At 43.7% G+C, this 24,834-nt stretch overlaps 2 protein-coding genes and 1 non-coding gene across 3 annotated transcripts; 1 reads left to right on the top strand and 2 right to left on the bottom strand.

Moving 5' to 3' along the window:
- Positions 1–6,395: 6,395 nt before the first annotated feature.
- On the bottom strand, positions 6,396–7,870 carry b4gat1 (beta-1,4-glucuronyltransferase 1). Its single transcript, XM_038995731.1, is given in 5 exon segments — positions 6,396–6,587; positions 6,885–7,319; positions 7,322–7,469; positions 7,471–7,834; positions 7,837–7,870. Coding segments are annotated over 5 exon segments (1,173 nt in total).
- A 764-nt stretch (positions 7,871–8,634) lies between these two features.
- trnas-gcu lies at positions 8,635–8,716 on the top strand. Its single transcript has one exon. It is a non-coding gene; the product is annotated as a tRNA-Ser (tRNA).
- A 2,800-nt stretch (positions 8,717–11,516) lies between these two features.
- LOC120049745 (prefoldin subunit 2-like) lies at positions 11,517–19,659 on the bottom strand. The gene is made up of 4 exons (XM_038996128.1): positions 19,528–19,659; positions 15,312–15,400; positions 12,591–12,714; positions 11,517–12,068 (listed from the first exon to the last, which is right to left on the bottom strand). Exons 1-4 carry the CDS (start codon positions 19,606–19,608, stop codon positions 11,880–11,882), a joined length of 483 nt encoding a protein of 160 aa, XP_038852056.1. The 5' UTR covers positions 19,609–19,659; the 3' UTR covers positions 11,517–11,879.
- Positions 19,660–24,834: the final 5,175 nt, after the last annotated feature.

Genomic DNA, 24,834 nt, shown 5'->3' with positions numbered 1-24,834 from the left:
GAGACCCACCATTGGTGGGGAAATTCGCAAATGTTTATATATGCATACAAATCTGTAGCCAATTGGATGTAAACCTAGCTATAGATTCAAAATGCACCTTGTGATTACCAGATTGTATTTATTTAACTTGTACTGAATCATTTGCTGCAGAGTAATATAATTCAAGTAAACCCAACATAGAGACGCGTTTGAATTCAATTCGATACAACTTTATCTCCTCAGGGGCAATCAATTAAGAAAGGCATTGATTTCCACTCAAGTGCTTTCCAATGGTCAATCAACAGGGGAAGCCGTCATTAGCGCACAATAAGGTTCCTAATGGTGAACCTTTTTTCAATGACTGTCTGTTTAACATGCTGTGGCAATAGACAAAAGGTCATTCGGCTCTTAATACTTGAATGTCTATGGGTGCACCCCAAATGGCATCCTATTTCCTATATAGTGCACCATACAAAAGGGAATAGGTGCCATTTGGGATGCAACCGGTCTCTCCAGTCCTCCGTAGTTTTGGGGTCACTGCTTGCTCACTGCAATTCTCATCCATGAAGTGACCTGCAAAAAAGCCCCCCTCAAAAACCCCACTAGGCCGAGGGCTCCAGCATGTCTGGTCTTCCCTCGGTACACATACACACACACACACCCCTCCTCTTCTCCTTGTACACAGACAATCTAGCGGTAGGCCTCCTGCTAGCTCCACACAGAGGCCAGCCCTAATTGCTCTTGTCGTAAAGCTCCCTGACCCTAATAAGCTGCAGCTCCCCAAAGCTGTCGAGATAAACCCCACTTTACCTCACCAAACCTGCTTAATGCCACTCCTTATCGGTACACCCCCCCCCCCCCCCCCCCCCCCCTCCCTATGCCTTCTGCCACTCAAACACCATGGACGGGACGGTGACGTACTGAGGAAGAGTGAAGAATAGGAGCAGAGAGAAAAAGCAAGAGAAAAATAAACAACGTAGTCCGAGTTATTGGTCTGGTGAGATGAAGAGAGGCAGAAAAACAAAACCGCCCTACGATGAGAATGTTGACAAAGGAAAATCTGATAATATGGTTAAAGATAGAGTTGTTGGAGTGAGAGAGGAGGGACGAGATGTGTATCTGTTTAGATAGATAGCTGGTGTGATAAGTTAGTGTTCGCATGATGAACCAAGTGCCCAGCAACAGTGATTACGTGTTATTCCCTTCCGTGTCTCACCACCAAGTTCAATAAATGAGATCACAGGGCTTTGTGGAGTTCACTTCAAAACAGGTCGTGTTAATTACTAAAAAAGATTGGATGTTAGGCCGAATCACCTTTTAACCCAGGCGTCAGCTTCTGTTGGTTTAGATAGTGACATCTTTTAAACCGAGAGACGTGTCCTCACAAGTTGTCAGCAACACCACACTACAGCTACGGTTTCCTCTAAAAGAAAGATAAAAGTTAATTTGTCAATTCAAAAATGTAAAATTGCCCATTGTTTTATTTGTGGATTTTTCACTTCCTGAATTGACAACTGAATTCATTGAAAACTGAGAGAAATTGAGATCATGAATAAAAAAAAAAGCCCTATTTTATTTGGGTTTTTTCAACTTGTTAATTACATTTCTTAAATTGACAACTGAATTCACCCCGAACCTGATATGCAACCCCCATCACCAAAATATTAGTGAAACGTAGAGAGAAAGCTGTTGATTTCCTTCCCAATCATCATAGAAGTAAATTGGTTAGCATGAAAATCTACTAGATTGATGTACTCAGGAACTTGATTTAGACTCAACAGAATAAGAACTGCAATCCAACACGACAAGTCCTTTTACCATAGGTAACCTTACTCCACTGCCTCCTACTTGATTGAGTTGCTACTACACACAATTATATGTGCCAAAAGCATTTAATAGTAACGCCAACTGAAATGACCAAAACATTTTACTTTAAAAAAAAATATGTAATAACATAACAGTCAATTCATTTTCCCAAAAAAGACAACATGTAATGAAAAGTAATTTCAGAAACAAGTTGTAGATTTTGCTGTATTTTAATAGGATATTTTAATATTTGAAAAAAATCACAATGAATATGTAAACTTTCAACAACAAATCTTCTTTTTTTTCACTCCCAAATAATTAAAGAATATTATTTATTATGGGTTGGAGAACAGAGTTCTGGCTTTTCTGTGCTACATTTAGTTCTTCACAGGGCTAACAAGTCAGTCACCATCGCTATGCAAAATAGTAATACTGTACCATATTTTCACAATGCAAAATAACCAGGATGAATACTATGGATACATCCTAAATGGCACCACATTGTTCCGCAAGTAGTCTATAGGGAATAGGGTGCCATTTGGGACGTGACCTAGGGGATCATACGTGACCTCTGTCGACATCCCTATTAAAGAGAACAACATACAATTGAAGTCGGAAGTTTCCATACACTTAGGTTGGAGTCATTAAAACTCGTTTTTCAACCACTCCACAAATTTCTTGTTAACAAACTATAGTTTTGGTAAGTCGGTTAGGACATCTACTTTGTGCATGACAAGTAATTTTTCCAAAAATTGTTTACAGACAGATTATTTCACTTATAATTCACTGTATCACAATTCCAGTGGATCAGAAGTTTACAAACACTAAGTTGACTGTGCCTTTAAACAGCTTGGAAAATTCCAGATAATGATGTCATGGCTTTAGAAGCTTCTGATATGCTAATTTACATAATTTGAGTCAATTGGCGGTGTACCTGTGGATGTATTTCAAGGCCTACCTTCAAACTCAGTGCCTCTTTGCTTGACATCATGGGAAAATCAAAAGAAATCAGCCAAGACCTCAGAAAACAAATTGTAGACCTCCACAAGTCTGGTTCATCCTTGGGAACAATTTCCAAACGCTTGAAGGTACCACGTTCATCTGTACAAACAATAGTACGCAAGTATAAACACCATGGGACCACGCAGCCGTCATACCGCTCAGGAAGGAGACGCGTTCCGTCTCCTAGAGATGAACGTACTTTGGTGCGAAAAGTGCAAATCAATCCCAGAACAACAGCAAAGGACCTTGTGAAGATGCTGGAGGAAACGGGTACAAAAATATCTATATACACAGTAAAACAAGTCATACATCGACATAACCTGAAAGGCCACTCAGCAAGGAAGAAGTCACTGCTCCAAAACCGCCATAAAAAAGCAGACTATGGTTTGCAACTGCACATGGGGACAAAGATCGTACTTTTTGGAGAAATGTCCTCCGGTCTGAGGAAACAAAAATAGAACTGTTTGGCCATAATGACCATCGTTTTGTTTGGAGGAAAAAGGGGGATGCTTGCAAACCGAAGAACACCATCCCAACCGTGAAGTACGGGGGTGGCAGCATCATGTTGTGGGGGTGCTTTGCTGCAGGAGGGACTGGTGCACTTCACAAAATAGATTGCTTCATGAGGGAGGAAAATTATATGGATATATTGAAGCAACATCTCAAGACATCAGTCAGGAAGTTAAAGCTTGGGTGTTCCAAATGGACAATGACCCCAAGCATACTTCCAAAGTTGTGGCAAAATGGCTTAAGGACAACAAAGTCAAGGTATTGGAGTGGCCATCACAAAGCCCTGACCTCAATCCCATAGAAAATTTGTGGCCAAAACTGAAAAAGCAGGTGCGAGCAAGGAGGCCTACAAACCTGACCCAGTTACACCAGCTCTGTCAGGAGGAATGGGCCAAAATTCACCCAACTTATTGTGGGAAGCTTGTGGAAGGCTACCCGACACGTTTGACCCAAGTTAAACAACATAAAGGCAATGCTACCAAATACTAATTGAGTGTATGTAAACTTCTGACCCACTGGGAATGTGATGAAATAAATAAAAGCTGAAATAAATAATTCTCTCTACTATTATTCTGACATTTCACATTCTTAAAATAAAGTGGTGATCCTAACTGATCCTAACTGACCAACGATGGAAATTGTACTAGGATTACATTTCAGGAATTGTGAAAAACTGAGATTAAATGTATTTGGCTAAGGTGTATGTAAACTTCCGACTTCAACTGTATGTGTTCATAATAATAACTATTTGTACTTCAAACAAATGCAAACCATACAACTCCAATCCTTTAATAAATAAGTAACCATTTACATTAAATAGACATTTAATCTCTCTAAACGTTCAACAGTGTTTTGTTATACCTGCAGGTAAACGCAACTAACTTTTTCCAGTTAACACACTGGTATCACAGCAGTGTTGGACTCAAAACACTTGTCACTCTGTCACGCCCTGGCCATAGAGAGGCTTTTATTCTCTATTTTGGTTAGGCCAGGGTGTGACTAGGGTGGGCATTCTAGTTTCTTTATTTCTATGTTTTCCTTTTCTTTGTGTTTGGCCGGGTGTGGTTCTCAATCAGAGGCAGCTGTCTATCGTTGTCTCTGATTGAGAACCATACTTAGTGTCACGTCTGCTCCCGCTCTTCCCTTCCCCTGGCGCTTGAGGGCGCCAGAATGCCTTGCATCACTCACTCCTGCCATCCATCACGTACACCTGCCTTTCCTCGTCACGCGCATCAGCGTTATTGGACTCACCTGGACTCTCTTATTACGTGTTCATTTTCTCCCCTATATGTGTCAGTTCCCCAGCTCTGTTCCCCGCTTCTGCATTGATTGTTTTTGTTTGCTAACGCTGTTTATGTCTCGTTCCATGTCCGTTATTTATTAAATGTTACTCCCCGTACCTGCTTCGTCTCTCCAGCGTCATCCTTGTGATAGGTCGTGACAGAATGCAGAAGCCATCACACGAAGCATCGGGGAGTACTGGCGTTCTGGTTGGTATAGTGGCATCGGCTCTGGGTCACCACCGATGGAACCGGGGGTGCCTAGCCTGCTCGTCGGGCTTCCACGCCCTAGCAGGCTCGAGAGGTTTCCTTGCCCCGGTTGGCTCGGATGGCGCCCATCCCACGTCGGGCCTCAGCTGGATCGTCAGTTCTTGTCTGCCCAGCCGGTCCAGGAGTTTTTTGTTTGTTTGTTTTTTGTTTTGTCGGTGACGTCGGGGGTGGATTCTGCCGCCGATGGAACCGGGGGTGCCTAAGCCAGCCCGTCGAGCTTTCATGCCCTGGCTGGCTCGAGAGGTTTCATTGCCTCGGTTGGCTCGGTGGCTTCCCATCCCACGTCACACTCCACCGGATCATCGGGTTTCCTCAGCGGGATCGACAGGCGTCTTGACTCAGCCGGATCGTCAGGCTCCCATGCCTCAGCCGGCTCGCCAGGCTCTCACGCTCCTGCCGGTTCGTCGGGCTTCCACGCCTCAACCGGCTTGCCCAGCGCCCATGTCTCGGCCGGTTCGCCCAGGTGGGACGCCGGGTGGCGCCCCTAGAGGGGGGGTACTGTCACGTCTGCTCCCGCTCTTCCCTTCCCCTGGCGCTTGAGGGCGCCAGAATGCCTTGCATCACTCACTCCTGCCATCCATCACGTACACCTGCCTTTCCTCGTCACGCGCATCAGCGTTATTGGACTCACCTGGACTCTCTTATTACGTGTTCATTTTCTCCCCTATATGTGTCAGTTCCCCAGCTCTGTTCCCCGCTTCTGCATTGATTGTTTTTGTTTGCTAACGCTGTTTATGTCTCGTTCCATGTCCGTTATTTATTAAATGTTACTCCCCGTACCTGCTTCGTCTCTCCAGCGTCATCCTTGTGATAGGTCGTGACACTTAGGTAGCCTCTTTTACACCTGTCTTTGTGGGAAGTTGACTTTGTTTAGGGCACATAGCCTTTGAGCTTCACGGTTTGTTTTTGTAGTGTTTATTGTTTTGTTCGGCGTCATTTTGATTAAATAAAAGAAAATGTACGCTCACCACGCTGCACCTTGGTCTTCTTTTTCCAACGGCCGTGACACACTCTTTCCCACTAGGTACATCTCTCTATGGGAGTGTCAATCAAACCCAGCTTCTATAGAACAATGAGTCTATTTACTAAAAATTGTGTGGTCTTCAGCGGGCACTAGAAATGACAGGACCACCCTCACTGTTAATACATAGGTAATGCTGATTAGGATGATGATGTGAAAACCTTACAGTCAAGTGTCTGTCTATTGCCATCTAGTGGTTGACCAACTTGGACAAATGAGCAGAAATTCAGGGACCAGTGATCATTTCATGTTTATGTTGTAGTGCAGTTGGTAATTTGTTGATTTCTTGCTGGACAGAAGTCTTGTGAACTCATAGGAGTGCTGAACTCCAAATCAACACCTAGCTTGTACTTAGGGAGAAGTGATCCAATGCTGATTCACACTATAGGGCCAACCCGTACCGTTCTGGCTTGGATATTTTCCTCTCACATGGTCCTACCCAGCAACAAAGATGGATGCGTAACCAGGCCAACCCATAGTTTTACCCTATAGTGTCAATCAGGCACCAGTGTTCTCACCTTGTCTCCTCAGCAGCGTCGAGGGGAGGAGGGGTACTTGGTCTTCAGGCCCTCCTTGAAGCTGCGGAACAGGAGGCGACTCCTTCGTTTCTCCTCGTCCATCCTGCTGTGGAACTCGCCCTGAACTTTGAACCCTTTGTGCACCACGAAGGCAGAGTTGAGAACGGAGAATCAGTAGCCCGTCACGTGGAGCTCACAGGCCTGGGGAGGGAAGAGGGGGAGAAGAGGAGGACAATGAGGTAAGGGGGGACAACATGAAATGGTGAAAACTTTTAATTGAATGACGCGTCAGGACGAAGTATTTAGTTATATTCTATTTGTATAATGTATATTTTACTGCTGTGCAAGAATCTCTGCAGTGTCCTGTGTCTGTTGATAATGTAATGTAGTCCTTACTGTTTTCAACCATACATACACACACACACACACACACACCTGTCGCGTTCCCTCCGCATTGAGAGTAACTGGCTACTTTTATCCGAACAATACATACCTGACTGACTGATGCGGCTTCAGGCCATACTACCTGAAGCCGTCGTACAGGGGGACGGTGCGGGGCCAGATGTAGAAGGGCTCCCAGGGGTCCACCCAGGATAAACTATAGGCCACGTCCAGGGGCCCCATGCCTTGGCTATGTCTGTTCACCCACTGGGAGTAGTTGGTGGGGGCCTGGCACTGTGGGTACAGCACCTCATAGAAGGGCTGCACCTCTCCCACCTGGTACAGCTGTGCCAGCTCAGACTTGGTGGCAGGCATCTTGTGTACATGGCGGATCTCAAAGGCAGGCAGGACGAAGACCTCGTCTGTGGCAGGTTCACGTCTCATGGCCAGCGCCAGGAACTGCTGGTGGAGGTCGGCACTGGGTGCCATGTCGATGACCAGGATGTAGTTGGCTTCCATGACACCGCTGGCAAAGTTCCAAAGAAGATTGTTTTTGGATAGGAGGCGTTACCGCCGATGGCATAGTTCTGGTATTTGTCTCGGTGCGTCTCCAGCCTGGCGAACACCGCGGCACAGTCCTCCAGACTTGCAAAATGCTCCCGGTCCTGCTCTGGGAAACTCGCCATCTCCCCGGAGTGGCACCATGTGGAAGTCCACCAAGGCCTGTATCTGTATCTGAGGGCAGAAGATGCTGAGGGTGTAGAGCAGGAAGTTGTTGATGGATGTGTGCGTTGCTAAGGCCAAGAGGTGCGAGCTTGCATCCGCTCCATTCTTCTGATTGGTGGAGAAATCGCTTTTGATCAAGTTCTTGTACACACGGTATTTCCCGCTGGCATCAAATATACCCCCCCTGAGACGCTCTTTCCGTGAGTTTTTCTCCACGTGGGCATTTTTCTTGCCAGAGCTCCGGAAAAGCTCCGAATATCGGTAGCGCTGCTGCTTACCGTGCAGTTTCGGTAGAAAGGAGAGGTAGATCAGTTGCAAGACTGCTACCATTACCAGAGCAACACTTTAAACACGGAACATTCCCTATAGAAATGCATTCCCGAGCACTACATGTACACCACATACAGCAAAATCCTTTAGCAATATGCCCCAGGTAGGTATAAAATTGACCACTGCTAGGTGGCTAACTAGCTACACGGAGCTCATTTCGGAATTTATTTATGGGGGGCTCTCCTCGACTGTCTCGTGCCGTTGACATCACGCAGTGCTGCCGTAGGGTTCGATAAGATTTTCAGTCGTGAAATCATTGCATGGGCCTCCTTCATATTTGATGATATACGGTTTTGTCAATCTCGTAGCATTAAAAAACAACATGACATTTGGAGAATGGTGGGGTTTCCACTAGATAGCACATCCACAAAGTTGGCTATATCGTACAAATTCATGAAAACAAAAACGTGCTTTTTGGTCAGAATTTAATTTGATGTTAAGGTTAGGCATAAAGTAAGCAGTGTGGTTATGGTTAAGTTTAAAATCAGATTTTAAGCAGATGCATTGTAGAAATAGGCGGGTTTGTGACTGTGGTAACTAGTGACGACCCTGTTGTGGCGCACGTCTACGCTTTTCTACCACAAACCCTACTATAGAAAGGCACGTAGCTAGCTGGTTTGACATAGTATATGGACCATTTATTGTGTGCGTAGCAAACAACTGCATGTTCAAATATGCTATGTGGTTTGCTACCACTTTCATGAAAATGCTCTCTTAAACAACATAACCCAAATAAATGAACGATAGTAAAGCTGTAGGTTGTGATACGTTCCAGATAAATAGGGGTTTTGGCTTAGGATGTGACTCAGAGGACGAGGTGGCCGAGTGGTTAAGGCGATGGACTGCTAATCCATTGTGCTCTGCACGCGTGGGTTCGAATCCCATCCTCGTCGACAAATCTTTTCCTATCTCAGGAATAGAAGTGGTGTACGGTAGCTAGCTAGAGTGAACAGTATCTGGCCAAATATCCTCCTCTGTGTGTGTAGAAAAGGAAAACGATATTGGTCAAAACTGAAACCCCGCCTAATAACCACATCAAATTGACACCTTCTTGCTCGAATACAAAGTCACAAAGAAAAACCAGAAACAAAATATGACCTAAAAAAAACGTGCAAACCTTATTTATTGCCCAGTCATGCCCCACACGATACACCATTCGTGTGTTGTTTTTTGGGTACTCTATAGCTTACTTGCTCCAGAGGATGGCATGCCATAGCTCTGTCGTTTATGACAGCTGGTAGGAAGGTCCTTTGTTGAGACCAGTGCATCAGAAGACATCGTCCAGGTAGGTTTCATGTTGTCTTCACCCATGAAATGGTCCCCCACAGTATAAGACTACTGACAGGCCAGCTCATAAATGCCTAAAACAGTGACCAGCAAACCATATGGACTGAATAATATATTGCTTATGTATTCTTTGTAAATAATTATTTGTATTCCTAACATGAAAAAAATATATATACACTGCTCAAAAAAATAAAGGGAACACTTAAACAACACAATGTAACTCCAAGTCAATCACACTTCTGTGAAATCAAACTGTCCACTTAGGAAGCAACACTGATTGACAATAAATTTCACATGCTGTTGTGCAAATGGAATAGACAAAAGGTGGAAATTATAGGCAATTAGCAAGACACCCCCAATAAAGGAGTGATTCTGCAGGTGGTGACCACAGACCACTTCTCAGTTCCTATGCTTCCTGGCTGATGTTTTGGTCACTTTTGAATGCTGGCGGTGCTCTCACTCTAGTGGTAGCATGAGACGGAGTCTACAACCCACACAAGTGGCTCAGGTAGTGCAGCTCATCCAGGATGGCACATCAATGCGAGCTGTGGCAAGAAGATTTGCTGTGCCTGTCAGCGTAGTGTCCAGAGCATGGAGGCGCTACCAGGAGACAGGCCAGTACATCAGGAGACGTGGAGGAGGCCGTAGGAGGGCAACAACCCAGCAGCAGGACCGCTACCTCCGCCTTTGTGCAAGGAGTAGCACTGCCAGAGCCCTGCAAAATGACCTCCAGCAGGCCACAAATGTGCATGTGTCTGCTCAAACGGTCAGAAACAGACTCCATGAGGGTGGTATGAGGGCCCGACGTCCACAGGTGGGGGTTGTGCTTACAGCCCAACACCGTGCAGGACGTTTGGCATTTGCCAGAGAACACCAATATGGGCAAATTCGCCACTGGCGCCCTGTGCTCTTCACAGATGAAAGCAGGTTCACACTGAGCACATGAGCACATGTGACAGACGTGACAGAGTCTAGAGACGCCATGGAGAACGTTCTGCTGCCTGCAACATCCTCCAGCATGACCGGTTTGGCGGTGGGTCAGTCATGGTGTGGGGTGGCATTTCTTTTTGGGGCCGCACAGCCCTCCATGTGCTCGCCAGAGGTAGCCTGACTGCCATTAGGTACCGAGATGAGATCCTCAGAGCCCCTGTGAGACCATATGCTGACAAATGCACATTTGTGGCCTGCTGGAGGTCATTTTGCAGGGCTCTGGCAGTGCTACTCCTTGCACAAAGGCGGAGGTAGCGGTCCTGCTGCTGGGTTGTTGCCCTCCTACAGCCTCCTCCACGTCTCCTGATGTACTGGCCTGTCTCCTGGTAGCGCCTCCATGCTCTGGACACTACGCTGACAGACACAGCAAACCTTCTTGCCACAGCTCGCATTGATGTGCCATCCTGGATGAGCTGCACTACCTGAGCCACTTGTGTGGGTTGTAGACTCCGTCTCATGCTACCACTAGAGTGAGAGCACCGCCAGCATTCAAAAGTGACCAAAACATCAGCCAGGAAGCATAGGAACTGAGAAGTGGTCTGTGGTCACCACCTGCAGAATCACTCCTTTATTGGGGGTGTCTTGCTAATTGCCTATAATTTCCACCTTTTGTCTATTCCATTTGCACAACAGCATGTGAAATTTATTGTCAATCAGTGTTGCTTCCTAAGTGGACAGTTTGATTTCACAGAAGTGTGATTGACTTGGAGTTACATTGTGTTGTTTAAGTGTTCCCTTTATTTTTTTGAGCAGTGTACATTCACACAACTACATGGTGAAAGTTAATGTAGGCTAGGACAGTGTACTTCAGATCCTTTGGGGGCACCTAAGACTAGTACTGTATCAGACTGGAAGTTTGTCCCAAATGGCACCGTATCCTCTCAAAAGTAGTGCACTATGTAGGAAATAGGGTGCCATTTGGGACTTGAATAACATAAATGTTATCCATCTAAAACTGATGCTCAGCAAGGTTTCTTTCCAAAACAGATCAAAATGATGCAGTGTGTTGTGTTGAACAGTGCTTCCCCAATCAGATTGCCATTCCTTTTGCATGTGTTGTTCTATGGCATGGAATTGTTTGTAAGCTTGTGTAGTCTAAAATTAATCTATGATCGTATGCTATCCATTTGTTTTTTGTATGCTGTTCTTTGTATGCCATTTTAATATTTGAGAATTAACCAATGATATTAGGCCACTCCTGGCCTGATGAAGACAGCTTGGCTGTCGAAACGTTGGTAATTACATTTTTGCATCTGAGCTCCTAGAGTGTGCGGCTCTCCTTTATTTTTAAGTTTAATTGTTCTATGGCATGCCAGAGACAAACCTCTCAAAGACAAAACGCCAACAATACGATCATAATGTACATTGAAATATGACAGTATTAATAAACGTCAAATAAATGTGACAGACAATATATGGTCATCAAGAAGGCATGTTGTTTAATACAACTATCATCCCGTAAGATTTTGATGAAACACTGCCTCGAGTAAAAGGCGAAAGGCTTGTTCATGTCTGAAGAGAAAATAAACCAGAGTAAGTAAATTGTTGGCTTAAATTTTGTTTAACTATAGGTGAAAAGGATTCAATAACACATGGCTTCATTTTTTAAATCTCAATTGAATGGTCTTGAGAATCTGGCCCTTGTAACATTGGTTTATAACCTTCATGCAAGACATACGTAAAACTCGGGCCCTTGAAATGCCTTTCAGGGTCTGTGCTGACTCGATGCTTGATGGCATTCTGCACAATTTCCTATTTTACTAAAGCCTTTACACAAAGCTACGAAACTAGAACGCCGGCACCGCCTTTAGACGCGCTCCCTTCGCCCCCATTGGAGGACGCTGCAGATTTGCCCTGGCCTTCCTCCCCTTCTCCCACCAATCGGATGTTGTATTTTTCCCGGTACTCTGTGAGCTCCCGGCCTTTCGACTGCATCTGTGTGTTGAGGGATTCTACAATCTTTGAGATCTGTAAGGAAATGAGAGGGGAAAGCAGATATTTAATCATAATGTGTGACCAGTAGTGATTTAGTTGTATAGGATAGTACTGCAACAACCTATAGCCTTGGTAATAAAGTGTGTTAGAGGGAAGACGCACCATAACGAACATCAGTCTTGCGCAGTAGATTACCTGCTGGGTGTCGACGAACGGTAACGATTCAACATGTAGAAGAATCGTTAAGAAATTAAAAGAAAATGACTCCCGATATTCTGGTCAGAGGCGATAGGACGGTCACTTGCTGTATAAGTACACACGGCCATCAGTTGCTCAAGTCTGTTTCCTCTATTAAAAACACTTCCAAGCGAGTTTACCTCACCATTTCGACTACAGCCATAGGCCACCACATCGTGTACATATTGACATATTCATGGCATCTTACCATCAATCACAATTATTTTGGAATGCCCATTTTACACCAGCACTTTTCACAAAGTGTTTTACAGTAACCTGAATTATATCCAAAATAGCAAGTCAGAATAAAAATGTTACCTGTTCTTTATTGCTTTCCAGAGCTGGTAAGACTTCCTTAACCGTCCTCTCCACGAGCACCCCACCCACCAGCCGGAAGCACTTCCTTGTTGGGTCTACGTCTTTTAGGGTCTCAAGGACTAGGCTGAGAGAAAAGAGGGAAGTTGTAAAAGGAAAGTAACAAGGGTGAATCTTATCCTCTTTCTCAATACGCATGGGAAGAGAAGATGAGGTTCCTCCCCTCATACCTTCTCCAATGTATGTTGCGAGGGCGGTGAGGAGAGAGGACTCCGGGGAAGACTTGAGATTCACCCCAAGTCTCAGAATCTTTAATCTGACACAGACTGAACAATGATTATTTCTCTTTGTGGTTAAATCCACTAAGGTGAACAGTGAGTGAAATAGGAGTGGTAATAGTAAAATGTCAGAAGTAAGCATAGCCGCGGGAAGTAGTGGGTGCTGCAGCAACCCCTGAAAAGTCTGAATAATGTATATTTTATTTGATTAAATATAAGATTTTTGCACAGACGTAGCGCACTGGGCCTTTACTAAACTCAGCAAAAAAGAAACGTCCCTTTTTCAGGACCCTGTCTTTCAAAGATAATTCGTAAAAATCCAAATAACTTCACAGATCTTCATTGTAAAGGGTTTAAACACTGTTTCCCATGCTTGTTCAATGAACCATAAACAATTAATGCACATACACCTGTGGAACGGTTGTTAAGACACTAACAGCTTACAGACGGTAGGCAATTAAGGTCACAGTTATGAAAACTTAGGACACAAAAGAGACCTTTCTACTGACTCTGAAAAACACCAAAAGAAAGATGCCCAAGATCCCTGCTCATCTGCGTGAACGTGCCTTAGGCATGCTGCAAGGAGGTATGAGGACTGCAGATGTGGCCAGGGCAATAAATTGCAATGTCCGTACTGTGAGACGCCTAAGACAGCGCTACAGGGAGACAGGATGGACAGCTGATCGTCCTCACAGTAGCAGACCACGTGTAACACCTGCCCAGGATGGGTACATTACACCTGCGGGACAAGTACAGGATGGCAACAACAACTGCCCGAGTTACACTAGGAACGCACAATCCCTCCATCAGTGCTCAGAATGTCTGCAATAGGCTGAGAGACTGGACTGAGGGCTTGTAGGCCTGTTGTAAGGCAGGTCCTCACCAGACATCACCGGCAACAACGTCACATATGGGCACAAACCCACCGTCGCTGGACCAGACAGGACTGGCAAAAAGTCCTCTTCACTAACGAGTTGCGGTTTTGTCTCACCAGGGGTGATGGTTGGATTCGCGTTTATAGTCGAAGGAATGAACGTTACACCGATGCCTGTACTCTGGAGTGGGATCGATTTGGAGGTGGAGGGTCCGTCATGGTCTGGGGCGGTGTGTCACAGCATCATCGGACTGAGCTTGTTGTCATTGCAGGCAACCTAAATGCTGTGCGTTACAGGGAAGACATCCTCCTCTCTCATGTGGTACCCTTCCTGCAGGCTCATCCTGACATGCCACAAGCCATACTGCTCATTCTGTGCGTGATTTCCTGCAAGACAGGGATGTCAGTGTTCTGCCATGGCCAGCGAAGAGCCCGGATCTCAATCCCATTGAGCACGTCTGGGACCTGTTGGATCGGAGGGTGAGGGCTAGGGCCATTCCCCCCCGGAAATGTCCGGGAACTTGCATGTGCCTTGGTGGAAGAGTGGGGTAACATCTCACAGCAAGAATTTGCAAATCTGGTGCAGTCCACGAGGAGGAGATGCACTCCAGTACTTAATGCAGCTAGTGGCCACACCAGATACTGACTGTAACTTTTGATTTTGACCCCCCCTTTGTTCAGGGACACATTATTCTATTTCTGTTAGTCACATGTCTGTGGAACTTGTTCAGTTTATGTCTCAGTTGTTGAATCTAGTTATGTTCATACAAATATTTAGACATGTTAAGTTTGCTGAAAATAAACGCAGTTGACAGTGAGAGGACATTTCTTTTTTTGCTGAGTTTAGTATTAGCGGACCGATATAGACCTCTGTAGTAGGGGCAAAGAAATGATAATTGTATTGCCACTTTGGCAAAAAAGTTAGTTGTATAATTAAGAACAGTATCTTGTAGAATTCAATAGTTGAAATTGTATTATATATATATAATTATTATTATTATACTTTTACCCCTTTTTCTTCCCAATTTCGTGGTATCCAATTGGTAGTTACAGTCTTGTCTCATTGCTGCAACTCCCATACAGACTCGGGAGAGGCGAAGGTAGAGCATGGCGTTTACAATGCTAGGGTTGTGGGTAGGATTCCCACGTAGGGACAAGTATGAAAACGTATGCACGTATGTAAGGTGCTCTGGATAAGAGCGTCTACTAAAATGGAAATGGAATGAATACACCATTTCAGTTCACATAGAAATAAGTTGTATTTGCAAAGTATTACACGAAACTAGAAAACATATCAAGAAAGTTTTTTTATATTCCACAAGTATTATCAGATTAACTGTTTTGTAAATACTCAAATAAGTTACATATTTTTTTACTTTTAAACATTAAAGTAGTGTACTGGGCCTTTACTAGTCCTGTATTAGGGACCGATATAGATGTCTTAAGCGCAGGCATTTTTTTGTTTGTTCGTAGCACCCCCCCCAAACTACTTCCCGTGGCTATGGAAGTCAGAGAAAGAACTAAAACTGTGAGTAGCTGCTGAAGCAAGTCACACTAACTAGAGCTAGTTACCTATGCTCATTGATCTCCATCTCCAACTCTGCAGCCTTGGAGGCCATGCTGCGCTGCTCCGAGCGCATCCTCTGGAATGCAGCCACGACCTGTCAGACACATCGAATACATCAAAATCAAACATTCACTCATAATAATAATAATAATAATAATAAAATGCCATTAAGCAGACAATTTTACCAAATGACTTATTTTATTTGGTGACCTACGGTTAAGCGCATTGGGCTAGTAACCGAAAGGTCGCTGGTTTGAATCTGAGCCGACTAGGTGAAAAATCTGTCCATCTGCCCTTCAGCAAGGCACTTAACACTAATTGCTCTGGATAACAGCGTCTGCTAAATGACAAAATAAACAAATGGAAGGCAACAACTTACATTAGATTGAACAAATTTGCAAAGAGCCTCGTTATATAGGCCTACCTGGAATAGGAAGTATCATTAGACCATGTGTTGATTCGCTATGAGTAAATGCAACAGTTTAAAAAAATGTAATTTTTTTAAACTGACTGCATTAGTTACTAATGCTGTTTTGTGTCTGAAACTGCAGGACTCCAGACTGCAACCATTTGGTCGCATTAAGTGACCCTTGTACTTAGCTGGGCGAATAAAACATTTAACTGGTCATATCGGTGCGAGCTGCACATTCTACATGGTCACCTCACTCAAAACGACCAATTTTTTATGAGGCTAAAAACATGACTTGGGTCAAACTGTAAAAGTACATTATACTCATGACTCCTGTAATGAAAGTGTCTGCCTGCCCAGGTGCCTGGATCACTGGGGCCCTGCTGCGGTGTAGAGCGAGCCACTCAAAGTGTTCTGATTGTATGACATTTTAAAATCTGCGGGGGAAAATACAGGTATCCTGTCACAGTTATTTGTCAACTCTAAATTTTTTGGTCAATAGTAACTATTTTACCATTTTCATTTAATATGCCTTTGATATACGGAGCGCACGAAAAGTGCATTGGCCATTATATAGGCCTCATTTTAGTTGTAGGCTACAACGGCAACGTTGGCTACTAGCAGTGGGTATTATATTTAGAGTTAGTGCTCTACACTACCTTCAGAAAGTATTCATACCGCTTGACTTATCCCACATTATTAGCCTGAATTCAAAATTGATTACATTTTAATCACCCATCTACACACAATACCCCGTAATGACAAAGTGAAAACATGTTTTTGTAAATGTTAGCTGATTTATTGAAAATGTTAGCATCACCTTTGGCAGTAATTACAGCTGTGTGTCTTGCTGGGTCTCTAAGAGCTTTGCACACCTGGATTGTACAATATTGGCAATATTTTTTTTTTTTAATTCTTCAAGCTTTGTCAAGTTGGTTGTTGATCACTGCTAGAAAGCCATTTTCAAGTCTTGCCATAGATTTAAGTCAAAACTGTAATGGCCACTAGAACATTCAATGTCGTCTAGGTAAGCAACTCCAGTGTAGATTTGGCCTTATGTTTTAGGTTATTGTCCTGCTGAAAGGTGAATTTGTCTCCCAGTGTCTGGTGGAAAGCAGACTGAAGCAGGTTTTCCTCTGATTTTACATGTGCTTTCCTTAGCTAAAACCTCCCTGGTTTTTGTGGTTGAATCTGTGTTTGAAATTCACTGACAGATAATTGTATGTGTGGGGTACAGATATTAGGTAATCACACTATTACTGCACAGAAAGTCCATGCAACTTAAGCACATTTTTACTCCTGAACTTATTTAGGCTTGCAAAAACAAAAGGGATTGAACGTTTAGACTCAAGATATTTCTGATTCATTTTTTGTTAGTTCATAAAAATGTAGAAAAACTTAATTCCACAGGAGGCCTCCTGAGGTAAATGTAATTTCTGTTGTTTATTTATAAAAGATTGGCATACATTTCTACAAACCTGTTTCTGCTTTGTCATTATGAGTTATTGTGTGTAGATTTTTAAAATCCATTTTAGAATTAGGCTGTAACGTAAAAAAAGATAATGGATTTCATTATGCTACGTGCTATGGGCGTCACGACTGACATTTGGACCAGCAATGTCAGCCCCATGAGTATGCTTAGTCTGACAGCACAGTGGGTCGACGAGGATTTCGTACTGAGGAAAGCCGTATTGCATACTCAAGAATGTGCTGGTTCTCATACCGCTGCTGCCAATTCAATGACATTTGGGAACATGTTTGAAACATGAACACACTCCTAGCTCCATTCGAACAACTGACTTGAGAAATAAGCTAATCAACTGTGTCTGCAGCAGACGTGATACCCTCTGTCATGGCATAGAAATGCCTGCTCAACAAAACTGCCGACACAGACAGTGAGGTTAAAACTTAGAAAAGTACTCGAGACTGAACAAGCAATTCGGTGGTATTCTCTCTGAGCCTCTTCACTGTGTCGCCACCATGCTCGTTGTTAGGTACAAGGACCGCTACTTCGAAATCCAGGGTTGAGAATGAAACGACTGAACAAACGAAACAGCACAGCAAGTAAGTGAAAGAAATAGGTTTTGATTATGTTTTACTGGTAATGGGGACATATGTAAATGCCAACAAAATAACTTTTTGGTCGGTGTGGTGTGTGTAACCTTTTTAACTAGGCAAGTCAGTTAATAACAAATTCTTATTTACAATGACGGCCTACCCCGGCCAAACCCGGGCGACGCTGAGCCAATTGTGCGCCGCCCTATGGGACTCCCAATCATGGCCGGATGTGATGCAGCCTGGATTCAAACCAGGGACTGTAGTAACGCCTCTTGCACTGAGATGCAGTGCCTTACACCGCTGCGTCCGTGTGTGTGTGTTTGTGTTAACCATTTAACTGTACTAGAATGCTTAAAAGGCTGCTAAAATGTAAAATATCAGTATCGTTTTTTTGGGCAAGGAAAATAATTGGATATCGTATCTGCCCAAAAAAATGTCATATCGGTGCACACAAACGTATGTGGACAGGACACCCCTTCAAATTGGTGTATTGGGTTATTTCAGTCACACCCGTTGCTGACAGGTGTATAATATTGAGCACACAGCCATGACATCTACATAGACAAACATTGGCAGTAGAATGGCCTTACTGAAGAGCTCAGTGACTTTGAACGTAGCACCGTCATAGGAAGCCACCTTTCCAACAAGTCAGTGAGTCAAATTTCTGCCCTGCTAGAGCTGCCCCGGTCAACTGTAAGTGCTGTTACTGTGAAGTGGAAACATCTAGGAGCAACAACAGAGATCCATACACAAAGCAAGGTCCATACAGAAATGGTTTGTTGAGATCAGTGTGGAAGAACTTGACTAGCCTACACAGAGACCTGACCTCAACCTTTGGGATGAATTGGAACGTTGACTGCGAGCCAGGCCTAATCAGTTCCTGACCTCACTAATGATAAAAACTAATAATAATATAACTCCCTGCCGTCAAAATTAGCAAAATATAGTCCTATCCATCGTTTTTGGAATTTTCCATGCTCCCTGACTGTCTAGTGATTATTAGTGAGGTGGACAGTCAAGAAACTTTGAATATAGGTCCATTATAATTTCTACAGTTCCGAATTGGTTTTGGCCGGATTGGACCCCCTTGCAGGCTGGAACCCTCCCACGGGCTGTATGTTTGATACCCCTGCGGTAAAGTTTACCCCATTGTATTTGGTACGTGACAAATAAAAATGTATTTGATGTAGTGGGCGCAACATTTAGTAACCGCAATCCTCAGATAGACAATATTGAAATCATTGGCTGGTGCCACCAACTTTAAAAAATGTGTGGCACCTGGGGAAAATGTTAGTCTGGAGCCATACACTGGTTGACAAGGTAGAGGGACGCGAGGGACGCACTAACAGTGACAGGCAGAAATAGCATCTTATCTGCTCGAGGGCACAACCATTCCCTTTTTCAGGCATTCCCCCGGAAGTTCGTATGGCTAAGCTAAATCCAGAGAAACATAGTCAGACTGACAGATTGCAGTTAGTTAACATTATTATTAACCCAATATCAAGAGCTATTGTTGTGAATCAATACGACCTATAACGTCACCATATTTTCTTCTAAATTATGAAACCTCAGTTGAGGAACACGCGAGTAGGAAGCAGACCATGGTGAGGGAGCGAGTTAACGTTAGCCAACGTCACTGTTGGCGTTAACTAGCTGGATGAGTGACAGACAAATCCGGGTTTGTATCTCAGTCCACAACGATTAAAAAGCATTTTCTAACAAATCATGAATATTCTGATACGGAGTGACGATACCTGCTCGGCCGACGGCCCTGACTGTTTCCCCCCGGTACTGTTGCTGGGTTTGCTAACCGTGCTGCTACTGTTGGCTGCCATCTTGGAAAGGTGCCTCTGCTAGTGGACTGAGGGCCCAAACTCGTCACTAATTACCACAGCCACAAATGGCTAAACCCCGCCTATTTCTAAAATGTCTCTTCTTAAATCAGATTTTAAATCTACCCTAACCTTCACCACACTGCTAACCTTATACCAAATCCTAACCTTAAATGAAGACCAAAAAGCTGATTTTGTTTTCATACATTTTTGCGATATATCATATTTTAACTTTGTGGCTGTAATAGCTAGTGACAACCAAGTTTACCATATTGAGCTGTCTAATGTGATTGCCTGTTAGGAATGAGGAAAATATGGCGGAAGCAGACGCTTCTTCTTCAATGTGGGTTAACGGTGGTTGGCATCCAATAAATGTTGCGTTACTGCCACCTACTTGACTGGAGTATAACTCCCTTATACTTCGCTTTAAAAAAAAAAGTTTAACAAAAATATATACAAAAAAAGAAAATTCAACAAATACCCTACCATCTTACACTACACTCACAAAAATATATAATAAATACCATGCTCCACTATTAAAATGTATTTAGTTATACTTCAGGCCAACAGCCTGAACAGCCACCACTTAACACACCCTGTAACTCTTCTGATGTCAAGTCTCGCACACGCAAAAATCTCTCTGAAGCTGCCAACACAACTTCGATTTTCTGCAACTTACGTTATATCCCTGCTGTACAGTTGATAACCATTACTATAAATGCCAAAAAATCCGATCTTACTGAAACATATATCACTTGTTGGTTTATCCCTCTGTAGTGGTACAGATCTACTACTCACGCCACTTCTCTCAGGATCCCTCCCCCTTGATCCATTTCCTCTACTTTCTTCACTGCCTCAGCATATGACAACTTCTGCACTACTCTAACCCTGGAAACCTCAACCTGCCTCTCTTGCACGGGACATTTCTGATCCCCAGCCCCATGGTCATCCCTACAATTAACACATACCCCTACTTTCCCCAATGCTACACATTCCTTTGTCTCATGCCTTTTGTTGGTCAATTTCGTCAACAGATGATCAATTCTATATAATTATCAAACTTATATATATTGGTAGTAGAAAGGAAACACAGACTCTTTGTTTAAGTATTACAATTCTCCTTTAGTAATACAAGTGTAGGCAGAAGTTGGTACAGAGTACAGTATATGATAGCTCTCCCAAGGTTCTGCAAAGTGTAAGACATCCTGTAACTTATATAGCCTCCCCAGTTCCCCTTGCGTGACTTTCCCTGGCAACAACATTATAATAAATCTAACCTCCCCTGACAGCAGCATCTTATCAGCAATTAAAATCTCAGAAGTGGGTTTGACCGAAACTTGACCTTTCATCACAAGTATAGGGTCATAACAAGGTGAACTGTTTTCATCAGGCCTGCGGCAGCCTTGTGTTCTCAGAAAACCAGTCATATTTTCAGAACCTCAGACAGCCACGGTGGGGCCCAGACAGGAGTATTATGAGCGTAGACGGTTTCAGCCTTCTGATAGTGTCTGAAGGGCACAACACTCAAAACAGGCATTAACACACACACAGACAGAGGTCTCCTAAGAGGAGACCTTAAGGTTTATCATAACACAATTTATTAACCCTTTAGAAGGTATGAGGCCTTTGTTTAAAACCCCTTCACCTTCTGCAGACTTCTCACACTTAGGAACCTCCCTCCTACACACTGCTGCCACATGCCCATAAGCTTGGTACCTGTAACAACGTAATGTAGTTGGCATAAAAGCTCATACAGGAAAACTTATATATCCTAACATCACTTTGTTGGGCAAAGACAACATCAAAACTCAAAAGAATAAACAAGGACTCTTCTGTTCCTCCACTCACACCAACCTGTCTGCGTCGCACCAAACAACGAGCATCACAAACAGCAGGAATCTTCCCCTTCAGTTTGTCAGCTTTCACATTTAACGCTACCCAAGTAATCACTCCTTTCAATGGCGCCCTTTTCTTGAGAGCAAAACAATCTTTTGCCCCCATTCGTTTAACACGAAGAGCTTGCTCCCTCTGACCAGCAGAAGCACATACAGTTATAACAAGACCACTTCTGGTTCCCCTCACCAATTCCACAGCACCCAACTCTATTTTCACCCACCCTGAAACCTCAAATGGATCAGCCAAAAGGCAAGGGTCCACTTTTTCTAAAAACTTCACTCCTACTGTCACAGACTCATCTTTATCCTGACCGTCGGTGCGAGCCTCGGGCGCCGAGAACTTCACCACACCTACCACCTCCGATACTTCGCCCTCATTCACTTCCATTTCTCCTCCTGTCTTCAACTCTCTCTGCTTACACTTTCTACCATTCTTCTTTAACAAACCATCTCCTTTTTTCCCACCATTTATAACTGACTCAAGCTCACCCTCTTCCTCCCTCTCTCAGACCTCCTCTGCCTCTCTTTTTCCCTCCATTCCTCCTCCGTATTCCAAGTATAACTCTCCTTATGATAATGCTGCACTTCTCCTGACATACATCTTGTTCTTGTCTTGTCAAGGGACGCCATTTAACCGCCGACTGTCACAATCTCCATACCATCAGCACGAACTACTTGGGATGTAGCGCTCAACAGTGCATATCACTTGTAAAAAAGCCGGAAGCGGACGCTAATGTGGAGCATGAATATAAAGGCAGGGGAAAGTAGCATACATTGATGAGAATGTCCCTTCCTTTATTTGATTTTCCCTTCTTATCCAATGCAGTGTGATCATTGTAAAGCTTTTGGACATGTTTCAAGTACTTGCAGAAGGGAGAATCCGAGATGTTCAAGTTGTGGAAAAGATCATATCATGTGTTTAAAAGCGATAAAAATGTGACATGTTGCAATTGTGGTGGGAACCATAAAGCCACATCTTTGGAATGCCCAACAAGGGTGAAAGACAATGAGGTGGCCAAAGTCAGGGCTGTCCAGAGCATTTCATATGCAGCGGCTGTAAGGCTTGAGGGTTCGAATGGTGCTCCTGAAGAGTCCATGGATGTGGATAGGCCTTCACTGAAGGCTGCAGGGGTTGCCGTTCAACAGCAGGACCCAGATACAGTGAATTCGGGAAAGTATTTAGACCCCTTCCCCTTTTCCACATTTTGTTACCTTAGAGCCTAATTCTAAATTGGATAAAATAAAACATTTTCCTCATCCATTTACACACAATACAAAGCAAAAACCAGGTTTTTAGATTTTTTTTGTGATAATAAAAAAAAAAAAAATGAAATACCTTATTTAAGTAATCCCTTTGATATGAGACTCGAAATTAAGCCTTTTTCCATTGATCATCCTTCAGATGTTTCTACATCTTGATTGAAGTCCACCTGTTGTAAATTCAATTGACTGGACATGATTTGGAATGGCACACACCTGTCTGTATACAGTGGCTTGCGAAACTATTCACCCCCCTTGGCATTTTTCCTATTTTGTTGCCTTACAACCTGGAATTCAAATAGATTTTTGGGGGGGGTTGTATCATATGATTTACACAACATGCCTACCACTTTGAAGATGCAAAATATTTTTCATTGTGAAACAGACAAGAAATAAAACAAGAAAACTGAAAACTTGAGCATGCATAACTATTCTTGCAAGGCACTGTAAGGTCCCACATTCTATACTTTTGCAAGGCACTGTAAGGTCCCACAGTTGACAGTGCATGTCAGAGCAAAAACCAAGCCATGAGGTCGAAGGAATTGTCCGTAGAGCTCCGAGACAGGATTGTGTCGATGCACAGATCTGGGGAAGGGTACCAAAAAATGTCTGCAGCATTGAAGGTTCCCAAGAACACAGTGGCCTCCATCATTCTTAAATGGAAAAAGTTTGGAACCACCAGGACTCCACAAAACTGAGCAAATGGGGGAGAAAGGCCTTGGTCAGGGAGGTGACCAAGAACCCGATGGTCACTCTGACAGAGCTCCAGAGTTCCTCTGTAGAGATGGGAGAAACTTCCAGAAGGACAACCATCTCTGCACTACTCCACCAATCAGGCCTTTATGGTAGAGTGGCCAGATGGAAGCCACTCCTCAGTAAAAGGCACATGACAGCCCGCTTGGAGTTTTCCAAAAGGCATCTAAAGGACTCTCAGACCATGAGAAACAAGATTCTCTGGTCTGATGAAACCAAGATTGAACTATTTGGACTGAATGCCAAGCATCACATCTGGAGGAAACCAGGCACCTCTCATCACCTGCCAATACCATCCTTACGGTGAACCATGGTGGCGGGAGCATCATGCTGTGGGGATGTTTTTCAGAGGCAGGGAATGGGAGACCAGTCAGGATCGAGGAAAAGCTGAACGGAGCAAAGTACAGAGAGATTCTTGATGAAAACCTGCCCCAGAGCACTCAGTACTTCCGACTGGGGGCGAAGGTTCACCTTCCAACAGGACAACAACCCCAAGCACACAGCCAAGACAACGCAGGAGTGGCTTCGGGACAAGTCTCTGAATGTCCTTGAGTGGCCCAGTCAGAGCCCGGACTTGAACTCGATCAAACTTCTCTGTAGAGACTTCAAAATAGCTGTGCAGTGACGCTGCCAATCCAACCTGACAGAGCTTGAGAGGATCTGCAGAGAAAAACTCCCCAAATACAAGTGTGCCAAGCTTGTAGCCTCATACCTAAGAAGACTGGAGGCTCTACTCGCTGCCAAAGGTGCTTCAACAAAGTACTGAGTAAAGGGTCTGAATAGTTATGTAAATTTGATATTCCAGTTTTTATTTGTAATACATTTGCAAAAATTTCTACAAACCTGCTTTTGCTTTGTCATTATGTGATATTGTGTGTTGATTTATGAGGAAAACAAAACATTTTATCAATTTTAGTTAAGGCTGTAATGTAACAAAATGTGGAAAAAGTCAAGGGGTCTGAATACTTTCCGAATGCAATGTATTTTTTATCCGCAACAGGTCCGTTTGGTGGAAATGTAACCAAATTCATATAGCCACCCAGAAGAAAGGCACACGGACACCCACACTTCAGGTTGACTTGGTTTTTATCTGCAATAAAAGTTATCAAACAGTGATGGCAGGCATTGACAGGACCGTCACAGCCACACATTCACTTCTCTCAGAATATCTCTCTCGGACTGAAGAGCAGGCAGACCAACTTTCCAAATAGGGGAGAAGCACTCAAAACCCACTAGCTGTTCTTTCAAGGAAAATAATATAAAAAAGGTAAGTCTTCTCGTATTGTCAGCCTTACTACAATGGCAGTAAATTGTTTTATGA

This window comes from Salvelinus namaycush, chromosome 6, assembly GCF_016432855.1.
Source record: "Salvelinus namaycush isolate Seneca chromosome 6, SaNama_1.0, whole genome shotgun sequence".
NCBI classification, from domain to species: Eukaryota; Metazoa; Chordata; class Actinopteri; order Salmoniformes; family Salmonidae; genus Salvelinus; species Salvelinus namaycush.
The sequence above is the reverse complement of the archived record's forward strand: the minus strand, read 5'-3'. Positions and strand labels throughout refer to the sequence as shown.

Coding starts and splice junctions, on each gene's coding strand:
- LOC120049745 (XM_038996128.1), bottom strand. CDS start 19,608: ATGGCAGCCAACAGTAGCAGCACGGTTAGCAAACCCAGCAACAGTACC. Junction 12,715..15,311: donor ATGGAGATCAATGAGCATAG/GTAACTAGCTCT, acceptor CTTTTCTCTCAG/CCTAGTCCTTGAGACCCTAA. Junction 12,069..12,590: donor TGGAAAGCAATAAAGAACAG/GTAACATTTTTA, acceptor ATTTCCTTACAG/ATCTCAAAGATTGTAGAATC.